This window comes from Geotrypetes seraphini, chromosome 5, assembly GCF_902459505.1.
Source record: "Geotrypetes seraphini chromosome 5, aGeoSer1.1, whole genome shotgun sequence".
Taxonomy (NCBI): Eukaryota; Metazoa; Chordata; class Amphibia; order Gymnophiona; family Dermophiidae; genus Geotrypetes; species Geotrypetes seraphini.
In genome coordinates this window covers 116,180,360-116,205,023 of record NC_047088.1, presented here as the reverse complement: position 1 = coordinate 116,205,023, position 24,664 = coordinate 116,180,360, and the positions used below count along the sequence as shown (strand labels likewise).

Below are 24,664 nucleotides of genomic sequence, written 5' to 3'. Positions count from 1 at the left end.
TGTACAATGCTGTAGGATGAAGCAACATCTAAACATAGTTCTTAAGGTGTGAATAGTGAACAAAATGTGATGTGAAAATGATAATGACTGCACAGTGAGAAATCTACAACTGTCTTACCATTTAGTATTCTTTTTTTAAAAATTTTATTCATTTTAAAGCCATAAGTAAGTGCAAAATATAATACCAACATATAACTACAATTACAATTATAATCTATGACAAAAGATATATCACCCCCCCCCATGATTATATCCAAAAACTACACTCAAATTGAGAAATTGAAAAATATATTCCAACCCACCCTCCCACCCACCCTGGACGTGTATGACCAAAGGGCATAATCACCAATCACTCTTTGCAAAATTTTGTCAATGGCTCCCAAATCTTCAGAAACTTCTTATAATGTATGTCCATATTACGTTCCATCTTAAAAATGTAACAGAGAGACTCCCACCAAAAGGAATAGTTCAGTCTATTCCAATTTTTCCAATTCCTTAGAATAAGCTATATGGCAACCCCTGTCATAATAAAGATAAGTTTATTATTGTGAGATATTTGCCTTTTAGCTCTCATCATAGTGCCAAATAGCACAGTGTCATATGTTAGTGCCACTGGATTTTCCATTACTTTGTTTACCTGATCCCAAATAGATCTCCAAAATTGAAGTATCAAGGGACAATAAAATAATAAATGATCTAATGTCCCAGGTTCGAGATGACAGTGCCGACATCTATGTAAAGTAATTTTTATTCAACCAATGCAAATACAGTAGATACAGAAGTAAAGTACAGTTTCGTTAGTCCACAACACAACTCCAGATCCCAAGTCCCCCCAAACCTCCCCCCCCACCCCTTCTAGGCAGCAGCAGCAATGGTGAACCTAATTAACTAAAGCACTGTCAGAATAGGAGCAGTGTTCCATTCAGTCCTCCCAAAGTTGTCGTTGAACATAAGCAGTAAGGGTCTGGCTAAAAGGGTACCAGCATTGACGGAATAACCGACCCTTTTTTGCAGCCATGTCCACAATAGCCTTTCTTTCCAATAACATCTGTTGTAGCATTAGTACTCTCCATTGTTGAATAGATGGTGGGTGAGGTGAAAGCCACTGGGTGAGAATACATTTCCGTCCCATAAGCACAGTTTTCCGAATGAAATTTGCGCATCCCGGTCTAGCTGGGTGAAGACGAATTTGTAGTGTGAAAAGAAAACTGGGGTGCATCCTCCAGGAACACCCCCAAAGTTGAGCCACAGTGGACACCAAGCGTAGCCAGAAAGCAGACACCAAGGGGCAGGTCCAAAACATGTGTCCAAAGGATGCCATAGGCTGTGCACATTTCCCACAGCAATGTCCCGGACTAATCCCCATTATCTGAGCTCTCTTGGGTGGATAGAAAGCTCTCAGTATGAACTTGTAGTTTCGCTCTTTCTCCACTGAAGATAGGGCAGAATCGTTCCCCAAACGAATGCCCCTACGGATCATATCAGCAGAGATTGGCACTTGAAGATCAGTCGTCCATTTCTGGGCAATGGTAAGAAAGTCCAGTTCACCAGAAAGGTTCTGCAAGAGCTTATGATAAAAGTTCAACGGCATAGGTTCCTTTGCAGTGAGGCAGAGAGATTCCTGGAGTCTGTTTTGGACATCTACTTGCAATGTCTCTGAAGGTAAGGTCAGTAAATAATGCTGGAGCTGTCTGTAAGCAAACCAATCCATGGGGGAAAGATGAAACTGCAGCTGTAGATCAGCAAAAGGGGCAGGAAGTCCCGTATCTACGACCACATGGGACATGTAGTGGAGACCCACCGAGGTCCAGCGCCGGAAAACTGCCGAGTCCAAGCCAGGCTGGAAATCCCCATTGCCAGCGATGGGGAGATAAGGTGTTCCATATGGAGAAATTTTTAACAGCGTACACAACATTTTCCAAGCTTTACGCATGACAGGTAAAAAGGGGTTAGTTAGTAACTGTGGTGAGTCCGGTAAATGACGGGCATGCAACAGATAACTGAAATGGTATGGTTGGAAAGAAAAACATTCAATCTCAGGCAGTGAAAAACAGGTAGTTTTACAGAACCAGTCATGAATATGTCACAATTGACATGCCAGGTTAAATCTAGAAACACTCAGAAGACCCAACCCCCCATGATGTCTGGGTAACATTAACTTAGATAACGCTATCCTAACTCGTTTACCTTGCCACAAGAATGTAGAAAGGTGAGAGTTATGTTGTGATAAATGTGTCGATGTAATAATAATTGGCAACATTTGCAATAGATAGGTCCATTGAGGCAGTATCATCATATTGTATAAGGCAATGCGGCCGGAAAGCGATAAGGGAAATTTCCTCCAATTGGAAAGTGTGGTCACAGTGCGACGGAGTAAGGGCAAGACATTAGCTGAATAAAGCCTATCTAAATTTTGAGGAATAACCACCCCCAAATACATTAATTGGGAAGGGGCCCACTGCAAAGGGAATTCCCCCCCTAAGTCTGTCTCACCTCGGGCGAAGTTGGCATCGCCAGGGACTTTTGCCTATTAAGAACTAGACCTGAATAAAGGTGAAATTCATCTAACAGTTCTAGGGCTCGAGGGAGTGAACGTTGTGGATCGCCCAAAGTCAACAGGAGATCGTCCGCAAATGCCAACACCTGCAACTGAGAGGAACCCTCTGGCAACCCTACGATCTCATCGTCTCTCTGTAGTGTGCGTAACAAAGGGTCTAAGTACAACAGGAAAAGAAGGGGGGACAATGGACATCCCTGTCTCGTCCCCTTACCCACTGGAAACCCTAGAGATCTCACCCCGACATCTATTAGACTTGGAACTATCTAATTTCTGTAACTGAACTGGGGTCCAAACTGCTCTATGTAACAAAAAAACCCAAGTTTGTTTCATAGATGCAGACACTGTACATCTCATCCTCCAAGTCCAGATTCATGGCCATTGAGACGAAGTAATCTGATGCTTTATCTCAGTGCTCCAAATGTCACGAAGACCAGTTTTTGGTTTCTTGTTCAAAAATCCAGATATTAATTTATACCACTGAGCGGCCTGGTGACCCAGGAAATCCGCCTGGAAGCACCGGAATGGCAAAATATACTGATTTTTAAGATTTTTCCAGTCAGGGAACCCCGCCTAAATGGCCTGCTTCAGCTGCAACCACCTATAACTTTGAGATTTTGCAATGTCAAGTTTTTGTTGCAGTCGTGAAAACTCAAGCAGTGTTCTGTCTGATACTACATCATCTAAAGTACATATGCCCTCTTTCATCCAGTGTTTCCAGATGACCCTAAACTCGCCAATCTGAATCTTGGGGTTCAACCAAAGAGACAGAGAAGTGGATTTATGAATTGGAATATCTGTTAAATTGGTAATAAATTTTAAAGTCTTCCAAGTGTCCATTAAAATTCTATTGTCCTTATACAACCTAGCATCTTGATACTCAAAACATGACACAATCTCAATGGAGACAGGAGTTGCCATTCCAACCTTAACCAGTCTGGAAGATTTTCCATGAGCTTGGGGAGGATCCAATACATACCCTGACGCATTATATAGGCTTGATGGTACCTATAAAAATTTGGAATATTTACCCCACCCTCCACAATTGGCTTTTGTAAGGATACTAAAGCAATTTTTGCTGTTTTCCCCAGCTAAATAAATTATATAAGAATATTAATTTTTTGTAAAAGGACCCCTGAAAAAACACTGGTAACATACCAATTTGATAACAAACCACAGGCAAAATCATCATTTTCACCGTCTGAACTCTCCCCCACCAAGACAGATGTAATGGGTTCCATTGCTCACACATTTCTGTGACCTTTAGCAATAAGGATTTTTCCTTTTCCTTTTATCATTTCTTCCAGCGTTGTGTAAATCCAAATTCCTAAATATTTTATATCCTCTTCCTTCCAAAGAAAGGGGAATAGGGGGCGTGGCTTGGACACGCATGAAGGAGGTCGGTTAACAGAAGAGCTCCGTATAAAAAGTCCTTGAAAGAATAAAAAAGTCGCAAAAATTTGAAGAATTAAGATTAAATTTATGATAAAAATAAACTCGATGGCGTCAGGAAAGCAAAATAAAAACGACTTCGCAGTCTCTGGAAGCAGCAAGAGAGCAAAGCCCGAACAAGAGACAGGATCCAAAACAGCAGATCCAGAAGTAATGAAAGAACTTAAAGAAATCAAACAAATGCTTTCAATTCTCACAAAAAAAGTTACAGAATTAACAGATGATGTTTCAACATTAAATAAAAAGATGGATCTAATCGAATTAAAATCTAACGATTTAGAAGAAAGAATGATAACTGTGGAAGAGGAAATTCTCAACACAAAAACTGAAAAAAAGAAAATTGAAACACTTACTAAAGAACTGGAGGATTACTCGAATCGTGAGAGAAGAAGCAATGTTCGTCTGATAGGTTTACCGGAAGGAGCAGAAAAGGGGAATCCGGTGACCTTTATAGAAAACTTATTACCAAAACTACTTCCTCTACAAACTAAATATCCCATAGAGATTGAAAGAGCACATAGAGTGCCAACAAAGAGGTCAGAAAAGCATCAAGGACCGAGGCCACTGATATTTAAACTACTACGCCACCAACAGGTTATGGAAATTTTTCATCTTGCAAAACAGAATAAAGGTTTACAATATCAAGATGCCCGTATTCACTTTGTCCCGGATTTTGCAAAAAGCACAGCAATTAAAAGAAAGAAACTGCTGGATTTGAGACCACAACTACGTGAACTGGGAGCAAAATTTGGTCTTGTATACCCAGCAAATATGAAAGTAACCATAGCAAACAAAACTTTAACCTTTGATAATGCTGAAGAGCTACAAAAATATATACTAAACCAGGAAATGCCAATGTCATCTTAATTTTCTTTATTTTATTATAATTCAAATAATTTGAATGTCAAGTTTGAATGTCTTATAATATAAACAGGTAGGGGAAATGATATGTTTTTCATTGTATTAAGAAGAGCTAATATCACCTGGTATTTTTTGAAATTATTGATTGAATATAATAAGTATTTAGCAGATGAAAAACAGTATAGAATGTTATTGACTGTTCAAAAAATTCCTTCAACGATCTTTTTACTAGAAATATGGATAGATTATACATTCTAGAATGGAATGATTCTTCAAATGATAAATTAACATATAAGTATACAAGATCTTAGATAAAAGTAATATAGTTTTTAAACAAGGAAGAATATAATATTTATTAGATAATAAATAAGAACTTAAATATAAAAACGAGATATAAGCCCTTAATTGGTTTTAGAAAGTTAATAAATAAATAAACTAACTATTGATATTAATACTAACAAATGATGTTATGAGCAGATCCTAAATACTATTATGTGATTGAATCATGGTCCAGAGCTTTCTTCCTATGGAATGTATGTAAGAATGAATGAAGATGTATGTATATATAACCCACTTCTCAGAAGACAATACAGGAAGAATAAACCTATTAAAAATCCTTTCTCTGGTTCAATGGAACTACAAATCCCAGAAGTCCTTGCAAAAGGAAATACATGTAAAGAATAACTCTTAAAACCGGATGAACTATGAATAAATATGAATAAATAAACTACTAGACTTGATGATAAAGGATTACATCGGATGAAAGATCACAAAATAAACTAAAATTAGATCGTCGCTGGAACCGGAACTTATTCGGAACTAACAAACTATTGAAAAGAAATGAATAATACTCTGGATATAAAAAATACGAAGAAGAAGAAAGGAATAAAAAATAATATTTACTTGGATGAATAAAGATAATGGAATGACACATCTTTAACTTTGATATATCTTAAAAATGAAACTAGGAAATATGTTATATGAATGAGGTATGACTCTGTATAATGAAGGAAGGAAGCTCTGGAACGGGAAAAAAAAAAATCACATAGTACAAGTAGCACACATATGTGAAACATTGTTTATTTTCCAAAGAAATGAAACATCTCATTATATAATATATAAGTTTAAAAGAAATATAAGGATCTAGAATATATTCATAAACTTATATATTACTTAAAAATATTATAAAGAAATAGAATTAGAAAATATAAAGGTGATATATATGAATTTAAAAAAAAAAAAAAAGAAATTTACAATATTTTTCATATTATTTGAATTAATAAGATATACTAATAGTTATAAAATATGAAAATGATACAGAAAATAATATTTGAAAAGATTAAATTTAACATTGGAAAAAAAAAAAAGCAAAATGTTTAAATATTATATGGATTGTTAATGTTATTTAGTAATAATTGATATATTTGTGACTTATATCTGAATCGTAACAGGAAATGGACTTTTGTGGAGTGTTTTGATACCTGACCTAAGATGCGTGTTGCCAAGCATACACAGTTAATATTGGGGGGGAAGGGAGGGGAGGGAGGGAAGAGGGAAAGAAAGAGAATGGGGAAAATATATTATTACAATGTGTGGATATCTGAAAATAATAATCATATGATTTCATGTCAAATTTTAATTACAAAAGTAAATGGATATTAAAATTTTTTCAATTAATGTCAATGGCTTAAATCATCCTATAAAAAGAAAAAAATTATTAGGTTTTCTCCATAAGCAAAACGCAGATATTTATTTCCTACAAGAGACACACCTTTCGGACACTGAATCTAGGAAGCTAACAGAAGGATGGATATCAAAATGTTTTTATTCACCGGCAATAGGGAAGAAAGCAGGGGTAGCGATAATAATAAATAAGAAATGCAAAGCTGATTTTAAATTAATAAATTCTGACTCTTCAGGAAGATAGATACATATTAAAATGGATCTGGGAAATACAACCCTGGATTTATTTAATCTTTATGCTCCTAATTCGAACCAAATGGAGTTTTTTAATCAAATTCAACAGATATTACTACCACTGGCTACTTCTAACTTAGTAGTAGCTGGAGATTTCAATGCTGTAATGGATCCAATTGTGGACAAGAAACCAAGTAAAATCATAAAATCTTTAGGACTAGATAATTTAATACAATCTTGTAATTTAATAGATATATGGCGTATCCTTCATTTTAATGATCGAGAATATTCTTTTTGTTCTCAGGTCCATAAATCTTTTTCAAGAATTGATTATATATTTGTAACTAATAACATAGCGCAGCGTGTATCAAAAGCAGTTATAGATCCAATTATAATTTCAGATCATGCTGGTGTGTGGATTAACCTTAAGAATTATAATATTGATCAATTTAATTCAATATGGAGATTTAATAATGATTTATTAGCAGATTCAAAATTCTTAGAAGATCTTAAAGTAAAAATGCAAGAATTCTTTCAACTTAATTCTTCAGATGACATTAATATAGAAATTTTATGGGATGCTTTTAAAGCAACAATGAGAGGAAATATTATTTCTTATTCAGCTTTTATTAAAAAAACAACTTAAAAAACAATATGAAGATATGGAAAAACAAATTAAATTATTAGAAAATAAATTAATTAAAAAATGGGAAAACAATACATTACAAGAGTTGTTAAAAGTAAAAGTTAAATATAATGAGATTTCTTCTCAATATGTGAGAAAAGACATTTTCAATAAACAAGTACAATATTATGGCAATTCAAATAAAGCGGGAAAATTATTAGCAAATTTTCTTAAAGCAAAGAAAAGAAAATCCAAGATTATTGCAATAAAAGATATACAAGGTAACACACATACCAGCACAAAAGATATTATAACACAATTTCTTGATTTTTATAAAGAATTATACACTTCTAATTCTTATAAAAATAAAGAACAAGAAGGATTAACATTCTTAAATTCCTTTCTTGGACCTAATATTCCGGATCATATAAAAGGAAGTTTAGAAGATCCTATATCTTTAAAAGAAATAGAAACAGCATTGAAGTTTCTTAGAGTTGGATCCGCTCCAGGTGGAGATGGGTATACTGTTGAATTTTATAAATCATTTCAAAATATCATTTTACCACATCTGTTAAATTTATATCAATATCAAATAAAGAATGAAAATATTTCAGGTACTATGGCAGAATCGATAATTATAGTCTTACCAAAACCAAACAAAGATCCTACTCTGGTTTCAAATTACAGGCCTATTTCGTTATTAAATGTGGATAATAAGTTAATGGCTAAAGTATTAGCACTTAGATTGGCAAAAGCTCTTCCTTTCATTATAGATGTACATCAAACAGGATTTATTGCTAAAAGACATTCATCAAATAATACTAGACTAGCATTCCACTCATTAAATTTAGCAAAAAATATAAATGATCCAGCTTTTTTAGTATCTTTAGATGCAGAAAAAGCTTTTGATAGAGTGGAATGGAATTTTATGTATCAAGCTTTACAATGGTTTGGTATAGGCTCCGGTTTTATTAAAATGATCCAGACATTGTATAGCTCTCCTGGTGCAAGATTATATATTAATAATAATTTATCAACTAGATTTAATTTGCATAGGGGAGTTAGACAAGGATGCCCTTTGTCTCCATTACTTTTTGATATTGTCCTAGAACCTTTATTAATCGCAATAAATAAGACTAAGGAGATAAAGGGAATCACGTTTTCCTTTTTTTTTTTTTTTTCAGTTCAATAATTTTTATTAAGTATTTTAAAGGATACAAGAATCATTTAAAGTACATAGAAACAAAATAAAGCTTCCTGTATATAAAATATATAAATCTATGTTTAACTGTATAGGAGCAAAGGCTCCAATTATTAAAAATGTATGTAAGGGATATATAAGATAAAGATGAGAGATAAAGATAAAGAATCACGTTTTCCAACTGGGAATTTAAACTTTCTGCATATGCAGATGATATTTTATTATATTTAAGAGAACCGGATACTACTATTCCATGTATACTTAATTTATTAGAGAAATTCGGTACTTTTTCTGGATATAAAATTAATTGGAGCAAATCTGAAGTCCTCCCAATTAATGTTCATTGTACGAAAGGACTATTTGACCCATATTCATTTATTTGGAAAGAAGATGGAATAAAATACTTAGGAATTATGATCAAAAATACAATTGAAGACACAGTCAAAGAGAATGAAAAACTTTTATTGAAAAAAAATAACAGAAATGTGTGAGCAATGGAATCCATTACATCTTTCTTGGTGGGGAAGAATTCAAACAATTAAAATGATGGTATTGCCTGTAGTTTGTTATCAAATGAATATGATACCAATATTTTTTCAGGGGTCATTTTATAAAAAACTTAACAATATTCTTACAAAATTTGTTTGGTTTGGGAAAAGACCAAGAATCGCTTTAGTATCATTACAAAGACCAATTGTGGAAGGGGGGGTAAATTTTCCAAATTTTTATAGGTATCATCAAGCCTATATTTTAAGACAGGGTATGTATTGGATCCTCCCAGATCTCATGGAAAATGTACCAGATTGGCTGTATTTAGAATGGCAACTCCTGTTCCCTTTATATCCAGAACATCTAATTACCATAACAATGCCTAGGAGATATAAAGATAACAGAATCTTTTTAGATTCTTGGAAAACATTGAGATACATAAGTAACCTATCACCAGAACCAATAGCTAAATCTCTAAATCAATCAATATGGGTAAACTCCAGGATCAGAATTGGCGGATTTAAAATCGTCTGGAAACAATGGATAAATGCAGGAATAAGAACATTGAATGATGTCATATCAGAAGGTTCCTTGCTTAGTTTTTCACAATTGCAAAATAAATTTGGACTAAATAAAACACAATATTTTAAATGGATGCAATTGAAGCAAGCCATTCAGGTAGGGTTCCCTGAATGGAAAGATCTTAATACCCAATATAGTTTGCAAGTTTTATGTTTCCAGGCGGATTTCTTGGGACACCAAGCCGCAAAATGGTATAAATTAATATAAGGATTTCTAAATAAAAAAAAGAAAACTGGACTTAGGGATATTTGGAGCATTGAGATTGAACAGACAATTTCTGCATCTCAATGGCCAAAATTCTGGTCCTGGAGATTAAGATTAACAAAGTCAGCATCTATGAGTCAAACATGGATATTTTTATTACATAGAGTGTTATGGACCCCGACGCGCTTGCAAAAAATAGATAATACTAGATCTAATAGATGCTGGCATTGTAAAATAGAAGTAGGGACATTAGATCATTTAATTTTTTTTTTGTCCTTGCATAAAAGCCTTTTGGAATTTAATTTGGCCCCAAATTAACATATTACTAGAAAATCATATTGGTCTCTCATATGATACCATATTATTTGGTACTGCAATGAGAACACAAAGTCCAATATCAGCAAACAATAACAAATTGCTTTTAATATTGACAGGAGTTGCCATGCAGCAAATCACACAAAATTGGAAGGATTATACCAAGCTAAATTATACATTCTGGTGGAACTCGGTGTGTCACATTTACAAAATGGAGAAAATATTGGCATTACAACAAGGAAATATAAAAAATTTTAAGAAAATATGGGATCCATTGACAAAATATTCTAAAGATCAGATATCTTAACACATTGATAATAATAATATAGGGTTAGGGAGGGAAATATAGAAATTAATATGAGAAAAAATGAAAAAACAAATAACAGGGGAAAGGGATTCAATATATATGATATGATATTATACATACAACTATAATTATTATAAATTAAATATTATGCTATTCATTTATTGTAAGAATGAAAATTTTATAAATAAAAATTTAAAAAAAAATAAAAAAATAAAAAAAAATAAATGAAAGGGGAATAAATCAAATACTTTTGGACAATGTACATTAATCAGAAGAATCTCTGATTTACTCCAATTTATTTTATATCCTGAAAATTTTCCAAATCTTTTAATCAAATCTAGTAAATGTGGAATGGTTGTTTCAGGATTCCTCAAATGAAGCAATATGTCATCTGCATAAGCAGAGACCTTGTATGCCCGACCTGCGTAAGGAATACCCTAGATCTCCTTTACCTGTTGAATAGCTAATAACAAAGGTTCCAAAACAATATCAAACAGCAAAGAAGATAACAGACATCCTTGTCTAATTCCCCTCTCCAGACAGAAACGCTCCGAAAAAGTATTATTTATATATATATAATCTGGAAGAAGGAGAACTATACAAAGTTTGAATCATTTGTATAAATCCAGAACCAATACCAAACCAATCCATTGCTTGATACATAAAGGTCCATTCCACCCGATCAAAGGCCTTCTCCGCATCCTGGGATACAGAGAAGGCTGGATCATCCATGGCTTTTGCTAAATTTAATATGTGAAAAGCCAGCCTGGTGTTATTTGAAGAATGTCTCTGAGCAATGAACCCCGTTTGGTGCATACCAATAATATAAGGGAGAGCCTTGGCCAAGCGCAAAGCCAATAACTTAGCCAACAGTTTGCCATCTACATTTATCAAAGAAATAGGCCTGTAATTTGAAACCAACATAGGATCTTTATTTGGCTTTGGCAAAACAATAGAGATTCTGCCATAGTACCTGTAACACAACCTTTAGTCAGTTTGAAAGGTCACTTGGACACACATAGTCAGAGGCGTGAAGAAAGTACAAGAGGTTTATTACAGCATGCTGGACTCTAGTGCAGTTAACAGCCTGCCTACTAGAGTGTAAGAAACAGGAAATGCACGGACTTTTATACCCTTTTCATTAAGCAAATGCAAACTAATATATGCAAAAACTACAATTTTCATTTGTTACTTCTATAACTTTTCTACAATTATTATTGGTCCTAAGCCAGCACTTATGATAGGTTCAGGGATACAACTTATAGTCCTATAGGAAACTAGCTCATTTCTCTGCTTATCTAAATCTTACAGGTCTAAATGTTACATGTACAGAAGGGCAGGGCACATCACGGCTCAAACTCTTATCTATTCAGCTTACAATGTGGTAAGGCAGGGACATACATTTCAGGCAGATGAGGTCAATAGATTGTACACTGTTTTCAGCTATGTAGGCCAGAGCAATATTTTAAACAACAGTTAACCATTTCATGACCCTACATTCCCCCCTTTCAGGCTGGCGTACCTAAGAAGGCAAGCCTGACAAAATAAAGTTAGGGGTCTGGAAAGTCGGGGTTCCCAGTGGGTAAGGGACGATACTGGGAGAGGGCAAGGGCCAATGCAGCAATGGAACGGTTGACAGCAGAGTCCACAGTGCGGTGAAGAAATTTCATAGCCAGTGGAACTAAACAGGGTAGACAACATAGTACCAGGGAGGACAAAGCAGTTATCAGTAGAACTGTTTTCAGGGTCGTACCAGACGATAACCAAGAGCCCAGGGAACCAGAGAACCAGTCTGTATTGAAGCCATGCCAGGTTTGAACAGGAACATGAGCCAGCTTGGTGATATGATCCACAACTTCCTCAATCACTTTACCATCATCATCAAGTTCAAGGCAACAGTTGGAAAGGTTGAATTTACCACAGACACCCCCTTCAGCAGCTAGTAAATAGTCCAAAGCTAGACGATTCTGATAAATAGTAGTGCGCATTTTAGCATTCGCTCTGCCAATGGTACTCAAAGCTCGGGAGATCTCATTAGTTATCAATTCAAGTACAGCTTGTAGATGAATAATGCGGTTCAGTATTTAGATTGGGGTCCGATAGCCCCAGGTGCCATCTTCGGCCCATGTGGCAGGTCCGTAAACAGCAATGATCCATTCTTCAGGCCAGTCATCACCCCATTCACCTATTTTAAGGGAATTGGTGGAAGTAGACTGCTTTTGGCGACCCCTGGTGTTGAATACAGGGGCTCCCAGGTGTTCACCATCGGCCAGCGGTAACATGAAGAAGCTGGGGCAGATCATGCCGAGTACACAAGTTCCAGTCCAATTTGCTGGTAACCATGAGTATGCAAATAAGCCGCAGAGCCAGTATCGACCATCAGGGGCTGGCCAGTGATCATAGGAGATACCCTTGAGCAGATTCTGGAGGGGACTACCTGGCAGAGTGGAGGTGAGGTTAGCAGACCAGGGAGTCCAAGTAGCTGTTGTGGCATTGAAGGACCAGAGCGAGGTACATTTGAGGTGTCCGACTTGAACATTGAAGGGACTACCAATCCGCTGCAGGCAGTGAGAGGCAATAATGGAGGTCCGCAAATTCCATTGAGGAGGCCGAGGAGTGGAAGCAAAAGTAAGGTTCTGTGTAGATAGGCTTAACATGTCCAACTGCTTTGCCTCCCATGGCCATTGCTCACCCATATTAGTGCCACCACAAACAAAACAATTGCTAATATTAAGGGTTTGTCCAATAGCCTCAGCAAACTGTATAAACGAGTTTCGAGTAACTGCTGGAATTTCAATGTCTACTTAAAGTCTGGCACACTGTCTGCCTCGATCACCTGCACTGGAAGCTTGTTCCAATGATCAACCACTCTCTCTGTGAAGAAATACTTACATGGCGACACCAGAAAGTATTTCTTCACAGAGAGAGTGGTTGATCATTGGAACAAGCTTCCAGTGCAGGTGATCGAGGCAGACAGTGTGCCAGACTTTAAGAATAAATGGGATACCCATGTGGGATCCCTACGAGGGTCAAGATAAGAAAATTGGGTCATTAGGGCATAGACAGGGGGGTGGGTAAGCAGAGTGGGCAGACTTGATGGGCTGTAGCCCTTTTCTGCCGTCATCTTCTATGTTTCTATGTTTACTTTCATGTTTTCATAAAACTGAGGAAATACAATGGAGTGATGTACTGGTGCTCGGGGTTGGGTCACTACATGGATGTATAGGTCTGCACCTGGGTCAGACCCTTTGCCTGAAATTTTAAACCCAATACGCCATTTCACATACTCTAATTTCTGATTCCAATTTTGGGGTTTCATGATAGTGAAGGAAACTGGGTTGCAGGCCCCTACCGGGCAGGTCGGGCTAGGCATAGGGCCCAAATGTAGAGTAGCAGAAGCTGGGGGCTAGGGGTTAGGGGGTAAGTAGCCCACTTAATCTGGTGTTCATATTGACAGGCAAAGGCACCATACTTTCTCTGCCCGTACCGTGGAGGGATTATGAAAGGGCACATGTATTTATCACATGTGGAGTAGTATCTCTGCCAACTGAGGGACCCACAAGTAACAGAATACTTAGAGTTCTCGAGACCTGCAGCCTTATCAGCAATCTCACATGCATCAAAATACACAGTTACTGGCTTCCTGGAAACTATGGGAGTTTGGTTAACAAGCGGACCATCAGCCCCATTAATGTGGACTTCTACCCATTTTTCATCTTTAATACTAGTGGGTTGGTAATATATGACTCCATCAGTGGTCTGGCACTTGCAATAATTGACTCCCTCATAGGAACAGACATCAGGTAAGGGGGCAATGTGACAACGGAATTGGGTTCTAAACAGGAGGGCCATTTCTACCTGATTTCCATTACGGACCTCAGAAAGACATGGTTTAAAGGACTTAAGGTGTTGTGCCTGAGCTTCTGGCACAACAGAAAACAAATACAAAAGGAAGAAGCATAAGACAGTAAGAAGAAAACAGCAGTCAGATATAACACATAGGAGCATTCGGCAATGTATACACAGAAAACCCATTCGTCACAGAGTGACTCTCAATGTACATAGAAGAAGGTTCAATTAAGGCAGTGGTTACCCACAAGCAGTCAGTTAAACTCAAACACTTATGAAAAGGTTATATTCAGAACACCTGCTAAATACAGTGGTAAATGTTCAAAGCAATTTTGAGGTTTTAGAGATCTTCAGCTGGAGGTCTGTCTTGCCTGGGGTGGCTTGCCATACAGCAGCAGGCTTGACTCTGCTGTAATGAAACCAGGTTTCGTGTCCGGACACCTTGACAGCTGTAGGGGAAGAAATGAGGACAGTGAAAGGGCCTGTCCACCTAGGTTTCAGGGGGTCTGACTTCCAAGTTTTTAGCCATACCGTATCCCCAGGGATGTATCCATGGACTTGTGTAGCTATCGGTAGTGGGGCCCTTTCCAGGACCCATTTGTGGAGCTCTTGAAGCTAAAGATTGGACCTAACTCTGAAGGATATCTGATCCCAGAGTAGCAAAGAAACCAGGATCTGGGTTCACAATGGGTGGTGGCCGGCCGAACATGAGCTCAAATGGGGACAATTTAGTGGGTTTAGGTGGGGTGCATCTAATCTGAAATAGGACAGAGGGCAGAAGGACAGGCCAGGACAGATTGGTTTCTTCAATTCGTTTCGTGAGAAGGGTCTTAAGAGTTCTGTTCATTCTTTCGACCTGACCAGAGCTCTCAGGATGGTAAGCAGCATGTAATTTCCATTCAATTTGGAGAGCCTGAGCAGTTTGTTGGACAACTTCGGCAATGAAAGCAGGGCCATTGTCACTGCCTATAGAAACAGGGAGACCAAAGCGCAGAATTATGTCATTTAGGAGGTGTTGGGTTACTTCCCTGGCGCGTTCAGTGCGAGTAGGGAAGGCTTCAACCCATCTAGTCAGGGTGTCTGTGAAGACTAGAAGGTGACTGAAGGAACAGGAAGTGGGCATGTGGGTGAAGTCTACAGACTGAATCTGCATTGGATATGTTCCAATGGGTTGGTGTCCAGCAGGTGGCAGTCGTCTGATTGGGGAATTTATTCTAAAACAGACAACACACTGTTGGACCGTATTCCGGACTAGCTGATCAAGGTGATTGATAAGGAAATGTCTCTTGAGGGTCATTTTCATAGCAGGTTCTCCAGAGTGTGCCAAATCATGGCATCTTTTGACAATCGTGAGGGCCAGGTGTTGATGAATGAATATGAGGGTACCCACTATGCTCGTGTTTGAAGTATCAGTGAGTGGGTCTGGATTGGCACTTGAATTAGCGCATATTTGTATCCACCCCCCTTTCAGGACAGACTGGCCCGAAAGAGTGCGGGCCCAAGTCTGTTCCTGAGAAGTGTTTTGGGGTGCAAGGGAGTCCAGAAAAGGAATGATGGTATACAGAGGAGCCGAAGGAGGGGGCAGAGGCTGGCAGCTCGGGCTGTGCGGTCGGCAAGGGCATTGCCGCGTGAGACGAGATCAGTGACACAACGGTGGGCTCGACAGTGCATAACCGTGACACAGGAGGGCAATTTAACTGCCTCGAGGAGGTCAAGAATGAGGGGAGCATGATGGATCAGGTGGCCCGAGGCTGTAATGAAACCTCGATGTTTCCAGATGGCCCCATGGGCATGCAAGGTAAGGAAAGCATATTTGGAGTCAGTATATATATTGCAAGACTGAGAGGCAGAGTGGCGCAGGGCAGAAGTGAGGGCATACAGCTCAGCTTCTTGGGCGGAAGTGCCAGAGGGCAGAGGGCCCATGAGTAAAGGAGAAATGGCAGAGACTACTGTATAACCAGCAATACGAGTACCAGAAGGGGTGACAGACGAACTGCCATCTGTGAAAAGAGTGAGATCAGGATCCCGGAGGGGGATATCAGTGAGATCAGGACAGGAAGAATAAACTAAGTCAACGGTGTCAAGGCAGTTGTGCACAACTGGCTGGGAGGAGACAGGGAGGAGAGTGGAGGGGTCAAGGAGTGAAGAGACAACAAGAGAGACCTGAGGGTTTTCACAAAGAAGGGCTTGGTAATTAAGGAGGCGCTCATTCGTGAGCCACAGGGAGCCTTTATGTTTTAGAAGAGAGGTCACACAGTGTTGGACAAAGAGGTCAATATGTTGGCCAAAAGTGAGTTTATTAGCGTGCTGTAAGAGATCTGATACGGCGGCAATTGCCAGAAGGCAGGGAGGCCACCCAGGAGCAACAGGATCCAATTGTCGAGCGAGATAGGCAATGGGCCTACGCCAAGAACCAAGGAACTGAGTAAGGACTCTGGCTGCGATACCAGATTTTTCATGAACATAGAGCTGGAAAGGTTTGGAGGGGTCAGGAAGGCCAAGGGCAGGAGCCTGAGTCAGAAGCTTTTGGAGGCAGCGAAAAGACCGCTCCTGAAGTTGGGTCCAGACAAAAGGGGCTGAGTCAGCGCCTTTGGTGGAATCATACAGAGGGCGGGCAATAGTAGAAAAATCAGGGATCCAGATACGACAGTATCCGGCGAGGATGGCGAGCAGGGCTTTGCAAGTATCAGGAACAGGGAGACTACAGACAGCCTAGACACGGGTGTGGGGAAGGGACCTGGTACCCTGGGAAATATGAAACCCAAGGTAGGTAACACGAGGAAGGCACAACTGAGCCTTCCTAAGAGACACACGGTAACCGCAATGGAAAAGAAACTGAAGGAGAGAGCGAGTGTCCTCCTTAAAGGCAGAGATAGATAGAGAGCAGAGAAGATCATCTACGTTCTGCAGGACTTGGGAATCAGATGAAGGGGAGAAATTGGCAAGGTCTGAAGCAAGAGCGGTGCTGAATAGAGTGGGGCTATTTTTAAAGCCCTGGGGTAGACGGGTCCAGGTTACTTGGGAGGTTTGTCCAGTGGAAGGGTTTTTCCATTGGAATGCAAAAATTGGCTGACAGGAAGGGGCTAACCGACCGCAAAAGAATGCATCCTTGAGATCCAAAACAGTGAAGTGGGTAGCTCCAGGGGGAACCAATCCCAACAGGGTATAAGGATTAGGGACAGTAGGATGGATATCCTCTACAAGACGGTTGACAGCACGGAGGTCCTGGACGGGTCGGTAATTGGGGGGGATCACCGGGTTTTAAAACTGGAAGGAGGGGGGTATTCCAGGCTGATTTGCAAGGAACCAAAAACCCACAATCTAGCAAACGAGACAAATGGACGTGTATTCCCTGGAGAGCAGACTGGGATATGCGGTACTGCTTGATAGAAACAGGACTGGCAGAAGCCTTGAGGGTAACAACAAAGGGTGGGATGCTACGTGCTAATCCGGGGGACCCAGATTCAGCCCAAACAGTCGAATCAAGGCCCTCAAGAAAATCAGGTACAGAGAGTGTGGGTTTGCTTGCCATGGGTTCCGACAATAGGGAAGAGAGGAAGCTTGGTGAGGGGGCAGCGGAGCGGTCAGGAATGGTGTGAGGTTTGCAGAAGGGAGGTCCATAGTCAGACCGTGAGAGGACAGACGAATAGTGGCTCCCAAGCGCTGGAGGTCCCGACCAAGCAAGGGGACAGGACAAGAGGGCATGTACACAAAAGAATGTGGTATGGAATGCGAACAGGTTCAAGGATAGGGACAGAATCAGAAGAGCCAGTTGCACCCATAATGGAGATAGATTTGAAAGAACGCTTACTGAGAGGGCGGGTCAGAACTGAGTGTTTGGCGCTGGTGTCGACCAGCATAGAGATAGAATGGTCCCCTATACGGACATTGACCAAGGGCTTGTGGGAACCGAGCGAGTAAGTTGGGAACAATCCAGAAAGTCCCTGGTACTCACTGCGAGCCGATCTGTCTAAGTATTCAGTTTCAGAGTCAGAATGAAAGGATGCGAAACCAATAGTTGGTCCGTAGTTTTAGCCTGGCAGGTACGGGGCTTACTTGGACACTCGTTCTTCTAGTGACCGCTCTCCTTGCAATAGGCACACTGATCCCGTTCCAAATTCCTATGGGGCCCTGTCCTATCAGGCTGGGACCCCATAGTTTTGAGGGGCCAGAGGAATAGGTGGGGTGCTTGGAGGAGTGGGGCTCAGAGTTTCGGACAGGGGGCCGGTTACTTGGGAAAGTATTTTGGAGGGCTACAGCAAGGAGGTCCGTTTTGCGCCGGAGAAGCTTATCAGCCTCTTGCTGGTTAGCGCTGTCCCAATTCATGAAAACACGCTGGGCAATCTCAAGGAGCTGGACAGTGTTCATGCCTGCGAACCCATCCAGCTTCTGGAGTTTCCTACAGATATCAGGTTGTGTCTGACTCACAAACGAGGTATTAACCATACGTAGGTTTTCAGGTTTTTCTGGGTCAAAGGGAGTAAAGGTACGGTAAGCGTCACAGAGACGTTCATAGAATGCGACTGGGGATTCATCAGACTTTTGGAGGACCTCAGATACTTTGGAAATGTTGGTGGTTTTCCAAGAAGCCAACCGAAGACCCTCAAGGATATACTGGCGGTACCGCATAAGGAAAGTATTATGAGTGGCCTCATTGGGATCCCAATTAGGGTCCTGAGAAGGGAAATGGTTATTGATCCAGTTGGGGTCGGCTGCATCCGCATCCTCCTGGGTCTTTGTAAGGGATTCTTGCAGAACCCGTTTACATTCTTCGGTATTTAGGAGACAGAGAAGTAGTTCCTGGCAATCTGACCACGTGGGGCGGTGTGTGCGAATGATGGACGTAATTAGATCAATAGTTGCCTGTGGCCGCTCTGAGTAAGGGGGACAATGGGATTTCCAATTGTATAAATCAGTGGTGGTGAAGGGCTGATATACAAGGCTAATAGTGGGTGGTCTAGGATGCCCGGCGGCATCCGGTGGATTAGCAACAGGAACCTGGCGAAGGGGCATGGCCAGATTTGTAGCCTTCAGAGTCCCATTTCATTTGTCTTCTCATGGGAACTATTTGAGGAGGATCAGGTCTCAAGTGATGGCTGATAGGAGAATCATCAGAAAGAGAAAGAGTCCAGAGGTGGATAAAGGACTGGGGAGGACAGAATGTCATGAGCTGGGCTATCAGCCAGGGCTCGGGAAGGGGAAGCTGGAAATTGGGCAGGGAGTTGTACAGGCTGGGAAACAGAAGGCTGAACAAGAGAGACAGAACTGGGATTGGGTATGGGCTGTGGTGTTGCCGAGTAAGGAGGAGCGGTAGGTATTTCAAATATGTCAGTTGAAGGGTCAGACTCAAAAACATGAGGATGATAATGCTCATTGACAGTCTTCCTGAGGGTGAGAACTTGGGACTGGAGTTTCTTGGGTACAGAAGGGAAAAGCCAAGGCTTGCTGTGGACTAAGTCTAACCAACTATCTATATAGGGGAATTGATCAGGATGGCCAGTCTTAGGGTGAGTTACTATAATAAAAACCTAATGGGTCATGTCCTCTTCCAGGGAGCCAGAGGGAGGCCAGCCCACACCAAACGTCGGCCATTCTAACTGGCACAGACGAATAAAGGTTGATTTTTTAAAGTGTAGTCCCATAATCAGAGCCAAATCCCTTTTTAAAATTAACTAACATTGTATCAAGGGGGTCCCCGTAGACTGACATCCCCCCATTGTGCAATGGAGGACAAAAACACTTCTCTGTATTACTGGCCTTGCCCGTCTCCGGACTAGGGAAACACAGTACTAACAGATCCGCACTCGCTTCGTCCTTAAGGACATCTCAGACACTCTCAAACACACAAAACACAACAGACTTCAGTTTAGTTGCCCAATCAGAAAATAACAGTTCCTAGAATCCCTCCCCATGACTTCAGCAATGGATCAAGTGGCTTACTAGGCAGGAGAATAGAGACAGGATAGGAAAGATCAATTCCTACTTACCAGATGGTGGCCACTCCAGGACAGAATTAAACTGATACAGATTCTTGTACTTTAAACTGAGACTGGATAAGTCAGTTGAAGTGGTCAAACTTCCTGAGGTCTGCCAAACCCAAAAGAAGGGATGCCGGCTAATCAGACTAGTCAGCTGTAGGACCAGAAACAAATGACCAATCGAGTAACCAGTGGTCAAGAGACCTTCAAGTCCCTGTTCGGAAGCTAAATGAAAGGTCACTTGGACACACAAAGTCAGAGGCGTGAAGAAAGTACAAGTGGTTTATTACAGCATGCTGGACTCTAGTGCAGTTAACAGCCTGCCTACTAGAGTGTCAGAAACAGGAAATGCACGGACTTTTATGCCCTTTTCACTAAGCAAATGCAAACTAAAATATGCAAAAACTACAATTTTCATTTGTTACTTCTATAACTTTTCTACAATTATTATTGGTCCTAAGCCAGCACTTATGATAGGTTCAGGGATACAACTTATAGTCCTATAGGAAACTAGCTCATTTCTCTGCTTATCTAAATCTTACAGGTCTAAATGTTACATGTACAGAAGGGCATGGCACATCATGGCTCAAACCCTTATCTATTCAGCTTACAATGTGGTAAGGCAGGGACATACATTTCAGGCAGATGAGGTCAATAGATTGTACACTTTTTTCAGCTATGTAGGCCAGAGCAATATTTTAAACAAGTTAACCATTTCATGACCCTACAAGTTGAACCTGATATAAATTTAATAGATGAGGTAATAGGGTACTTTGAAATGATTTGTAAAACTCTACAGTGAAACCATCACCACCTGGAGCGGATCCAACTCTAAGGGACTTCAACGCTGTTTTTAATTCTCTCAACGATATAGGCTTCTCAAGACTTCCTTTTATATGCTCAGGAATTTGTGGTCCCTTAATTTAATTTTAAAAATTCTAAACCCTCTAGTTCTTTATTTGAATAAGGCTCGGAAGAATACAAAACTTTATAATATTTCAAAAATTGTTTTAAGATAATTCCAATTTGAGATTTGAGTTTCCCCATTCTCATCTGTGATAGCCACTATTTTTACTTTCCATTTTTTAGCTTTAAGGTATTTAGCTAATACTCTTCCCGTTTTATTTGAGTTTCCATAATTCAGAGCTTGCTGAGAGAACAGCTCTTTCCTAGCCATTTGAGATGAAAGCTCATTGTACTTATATATATTTTTTTCAAAATCTTTATTCATTTTAAAACTTTCAATAAGTGTAACAAAAATACAATCATATATACTTTAACATCACTTATTAATCCATCAGAGATTAAATCACATCAGTAACCCTCCCTCCCTTCTTTATATCCATCATATAACATTACAGCTTGCATAATGAGACTCCGTGCCTGGTCCCTCTCGGTACAGATGAAACTAAACGAATCTAAAACAAAACTACTCTGGCTCGGCCCAAAATTCGAACACCTGCCCACACTTTTCACACTACCCACAGGCGATACACTACAGCTCGAGTTCTCATGCAAGGTCCTTGGTATCACTATCGATTCCTCTCTCTCCCTCAATGACCACCTCAACTCCTTGGCAAAATCATGCTTTTTCAGCCTTCACATGCTGAGGAAAGCTAGATCCTACTTCAGCCAACAACACTTTGCCATCCTTGTCCAATCCATCATCCTCTCCAAACTAGATTACTGCAATGCCATCTACTTAAATCTATCAAAAAAAAGTATTCTAAGACTCCAGCTAATCCAGAATACTGCAGCCAAACTGATCTTCTCAAAACGCAAGTCTGACCATGCCTCCCCACTCCTTGCCAAACTTCATTGGCTCCCAATAATCTCCAGAATCCATTTCAAATGTTCCTGCCTGGCTTTCAAGATCATTCACGGAATCCTGCCTCCTCTTATCCCACTGTCTTTCAACTCCTCCAGTCCCGACTCTTCCAGAACTGCCCAAAGGCTTAAACTAGCCTTCCCCTCTCCACGCGGCATCCACTATTCAGGCAAACTGGGAAAATCCCTTCTCTTCAAAATCACAGGTCTTTGGAACGACCTCACCACCCCGCTGCGGAACCTGAGCTCCCTTCAGTTATTCCGCAAACAACTGAAAACCTGGCTTTTCAGCAAATTGTAGCTCTATCCTTCCCCCCTTTCTCTCCCCCCTTCTACACATAAGTTCATGTAATCCTTTTTCTTCTTCTCTACCCACTATTTTAAGTTCTTGTAAACCGTGTCGAGCTCCATTCTCATGGAGATGATGCGGTATATAAACTTAAGGTTTAGATTAGATTAGATTAGATAATAACCCCACCCTCCCCTGGACCTTAGTAAATAAAAAAAAGGGGGAAAATAAATTATTAATTATATTCAATCAGCACAATATTTTGTTAATGGCTCCCAAACATCAATAAATTTTTTAGAGCGCCCTTGCTGAATAGCTATTGCTTGTTTTATTTTAAAAATGTGGCACAATGAATTCCACCAAAAACTATAACTTAATCGATCATAATTTTTCCAATTATTCATGATATGCTGAATGGCAACTCCTGTCACTATGAGCAAAAGTTTATTATTAGAGGAAATTTGACTCATTGATGTACCAAATAGTATCATATCATATGATAGCGCTAATGGGTTTTCAAGTAAGTTATTTACTTGACCCCAGATGGATTTCCAAAAATTAAGTATCAAAGGATAATAATACAACAAATGATCCAATGTCCCAGCTTCAAGATGACAATGCCAACATCTATTAGACATAGAGCTATCTAATTTTTGTAAACAAACAGGGGTCCAAAATGCTCTATGTAACAGAAAAAAACCCAGGTTTGTCTCATAGATGCAGACACTGTACATCTCATCCTCCAAGCCCAAAATTTGTGGCCATTGAGATGCAGTAATTTGATGTTTAATCTCAATGTTCCAAATGTCACGCAGACTAGTTTTTGGCTTATTTAAAAATCCAGAAATTAATTTATACCACTGAGCGGCCTGATGTCCCAGGAAGTCCACCTGAAAACATAAGAATGGTAGACTATACTGATTATTATGGTTTTTCCATTCAGGGAACCCCACCTGAATAGCTTGCTTCAACTGTAACCATCTATAATTTTGTGATTTATTAAAGCCAAATTTGTGTTGCAATTGTGAAAAACTAAGCAGTTTACCATCAGAAATAACATCATCTAAAGTGCGTATTCCAGCTATCATCCAATATTTCCAGATGACCTTAAATCCGCCAATTTGTATCTTGGAGTTCAGCCATAAAGTTTGATAAGTTGATTTATATATTAGAATAGATGTTAAATTATTCATATATTTCAATGTATTCAATGTATCTTCTAATATTCTATTGTCCTTGTATAATCTGGGCATCTTGATACTTAACACATGACGCAATCTCAATGGTGACATGAGTTGCCACTCTAAACGCAACCAGTCTGGAAAATTCTCCATAAGCTCAGGGAGGATCCAATGCATACCTTGACGCAAAATATAGGCTTGATGATATCTATAAAAATTTGTGAAATTTACCCCTCCCTCCACAATTGGCTTTTGAAGAGATACTAAAGCAATTCTTGCTCTTTTACCCAGCCAAATAAATTTAGTCAAAAATTTCTTATAAAAGGACCTTTGAAAAAAATTGGTATCATACTCATTTGATAACAAACCACAGGAAAATCATCATTTTAACTGTTTGAACTCTCCCCCACCAAGTGTAAAGGGTTCCAATGTTCACACATTTCTGTGATCTTTGTCAATAATGATTTTTCATTTACCTTTATTGTCTCTTCTAATGTTCTTTGAATCCAAATTCCCAAATAATTAATACCTTCATCCTTCCTCAGGAAAGGGAATGAATCAAATAAACCCTTTTGGCAATGACTATTTAATGGAAGAATCTCTGATTTACCCCAGTTTATCTTATATCCTGAAAATTTTCCAAATTCATCTATCAAATCTAATAGATGTGGAATGGTAGATTCAGGATTTCTCAAATGAAGCAAAATATCATCTGCATATGCAGAGATTTTATATTCCCGACCTAAATAAGGAATACCCTTAATCTCCTCTGCCTGTTGAATAGCCAATAACAATGGTTCTAGAACAATATCAAACAGTAAAGGAGATAACGGACATCCTTGTCTAACCCAATTGTGCAGGAAAATCAAATTGAATAATCGATTCAATAGACTGAATAGAATCGAAAATTATTTTCCTGAATCGAGCAGCACTAATTACAGCAGTGAGGAGTGCAGCTTGTGCATTGGAAGCAGTGCAGCTTGTGCGTCGTGTATGTAATCTCATGAACTGTCACGAAATTCGGCATCTC

General features: G+C 39.5%; 1 protein-coding gene across 1 annotated transcript; it reads right to left on the bottom strand.

Annotated features, from left to right (window-relative positions):
* Window positions 1–922: 922 nt before the first annotated feature.
* Window positions 923–19,372, bottom strand: LOC117360383. Its single transcript, XM_033944088.1, is given in 7 exon segments — window positions 923–2,000; window positions 14,745–14,960; window positions 14,962–15,506; window positions 15,962–17,611; window positions 17,613–17,950; window positions 17,989–18,073; window positions 18,416–19,372. Coding segments are annotated over 7 exon segments (4,869 nt in total).
* Window positions 19,373–24,664: the final 5,292 nt, after the last annotated feature.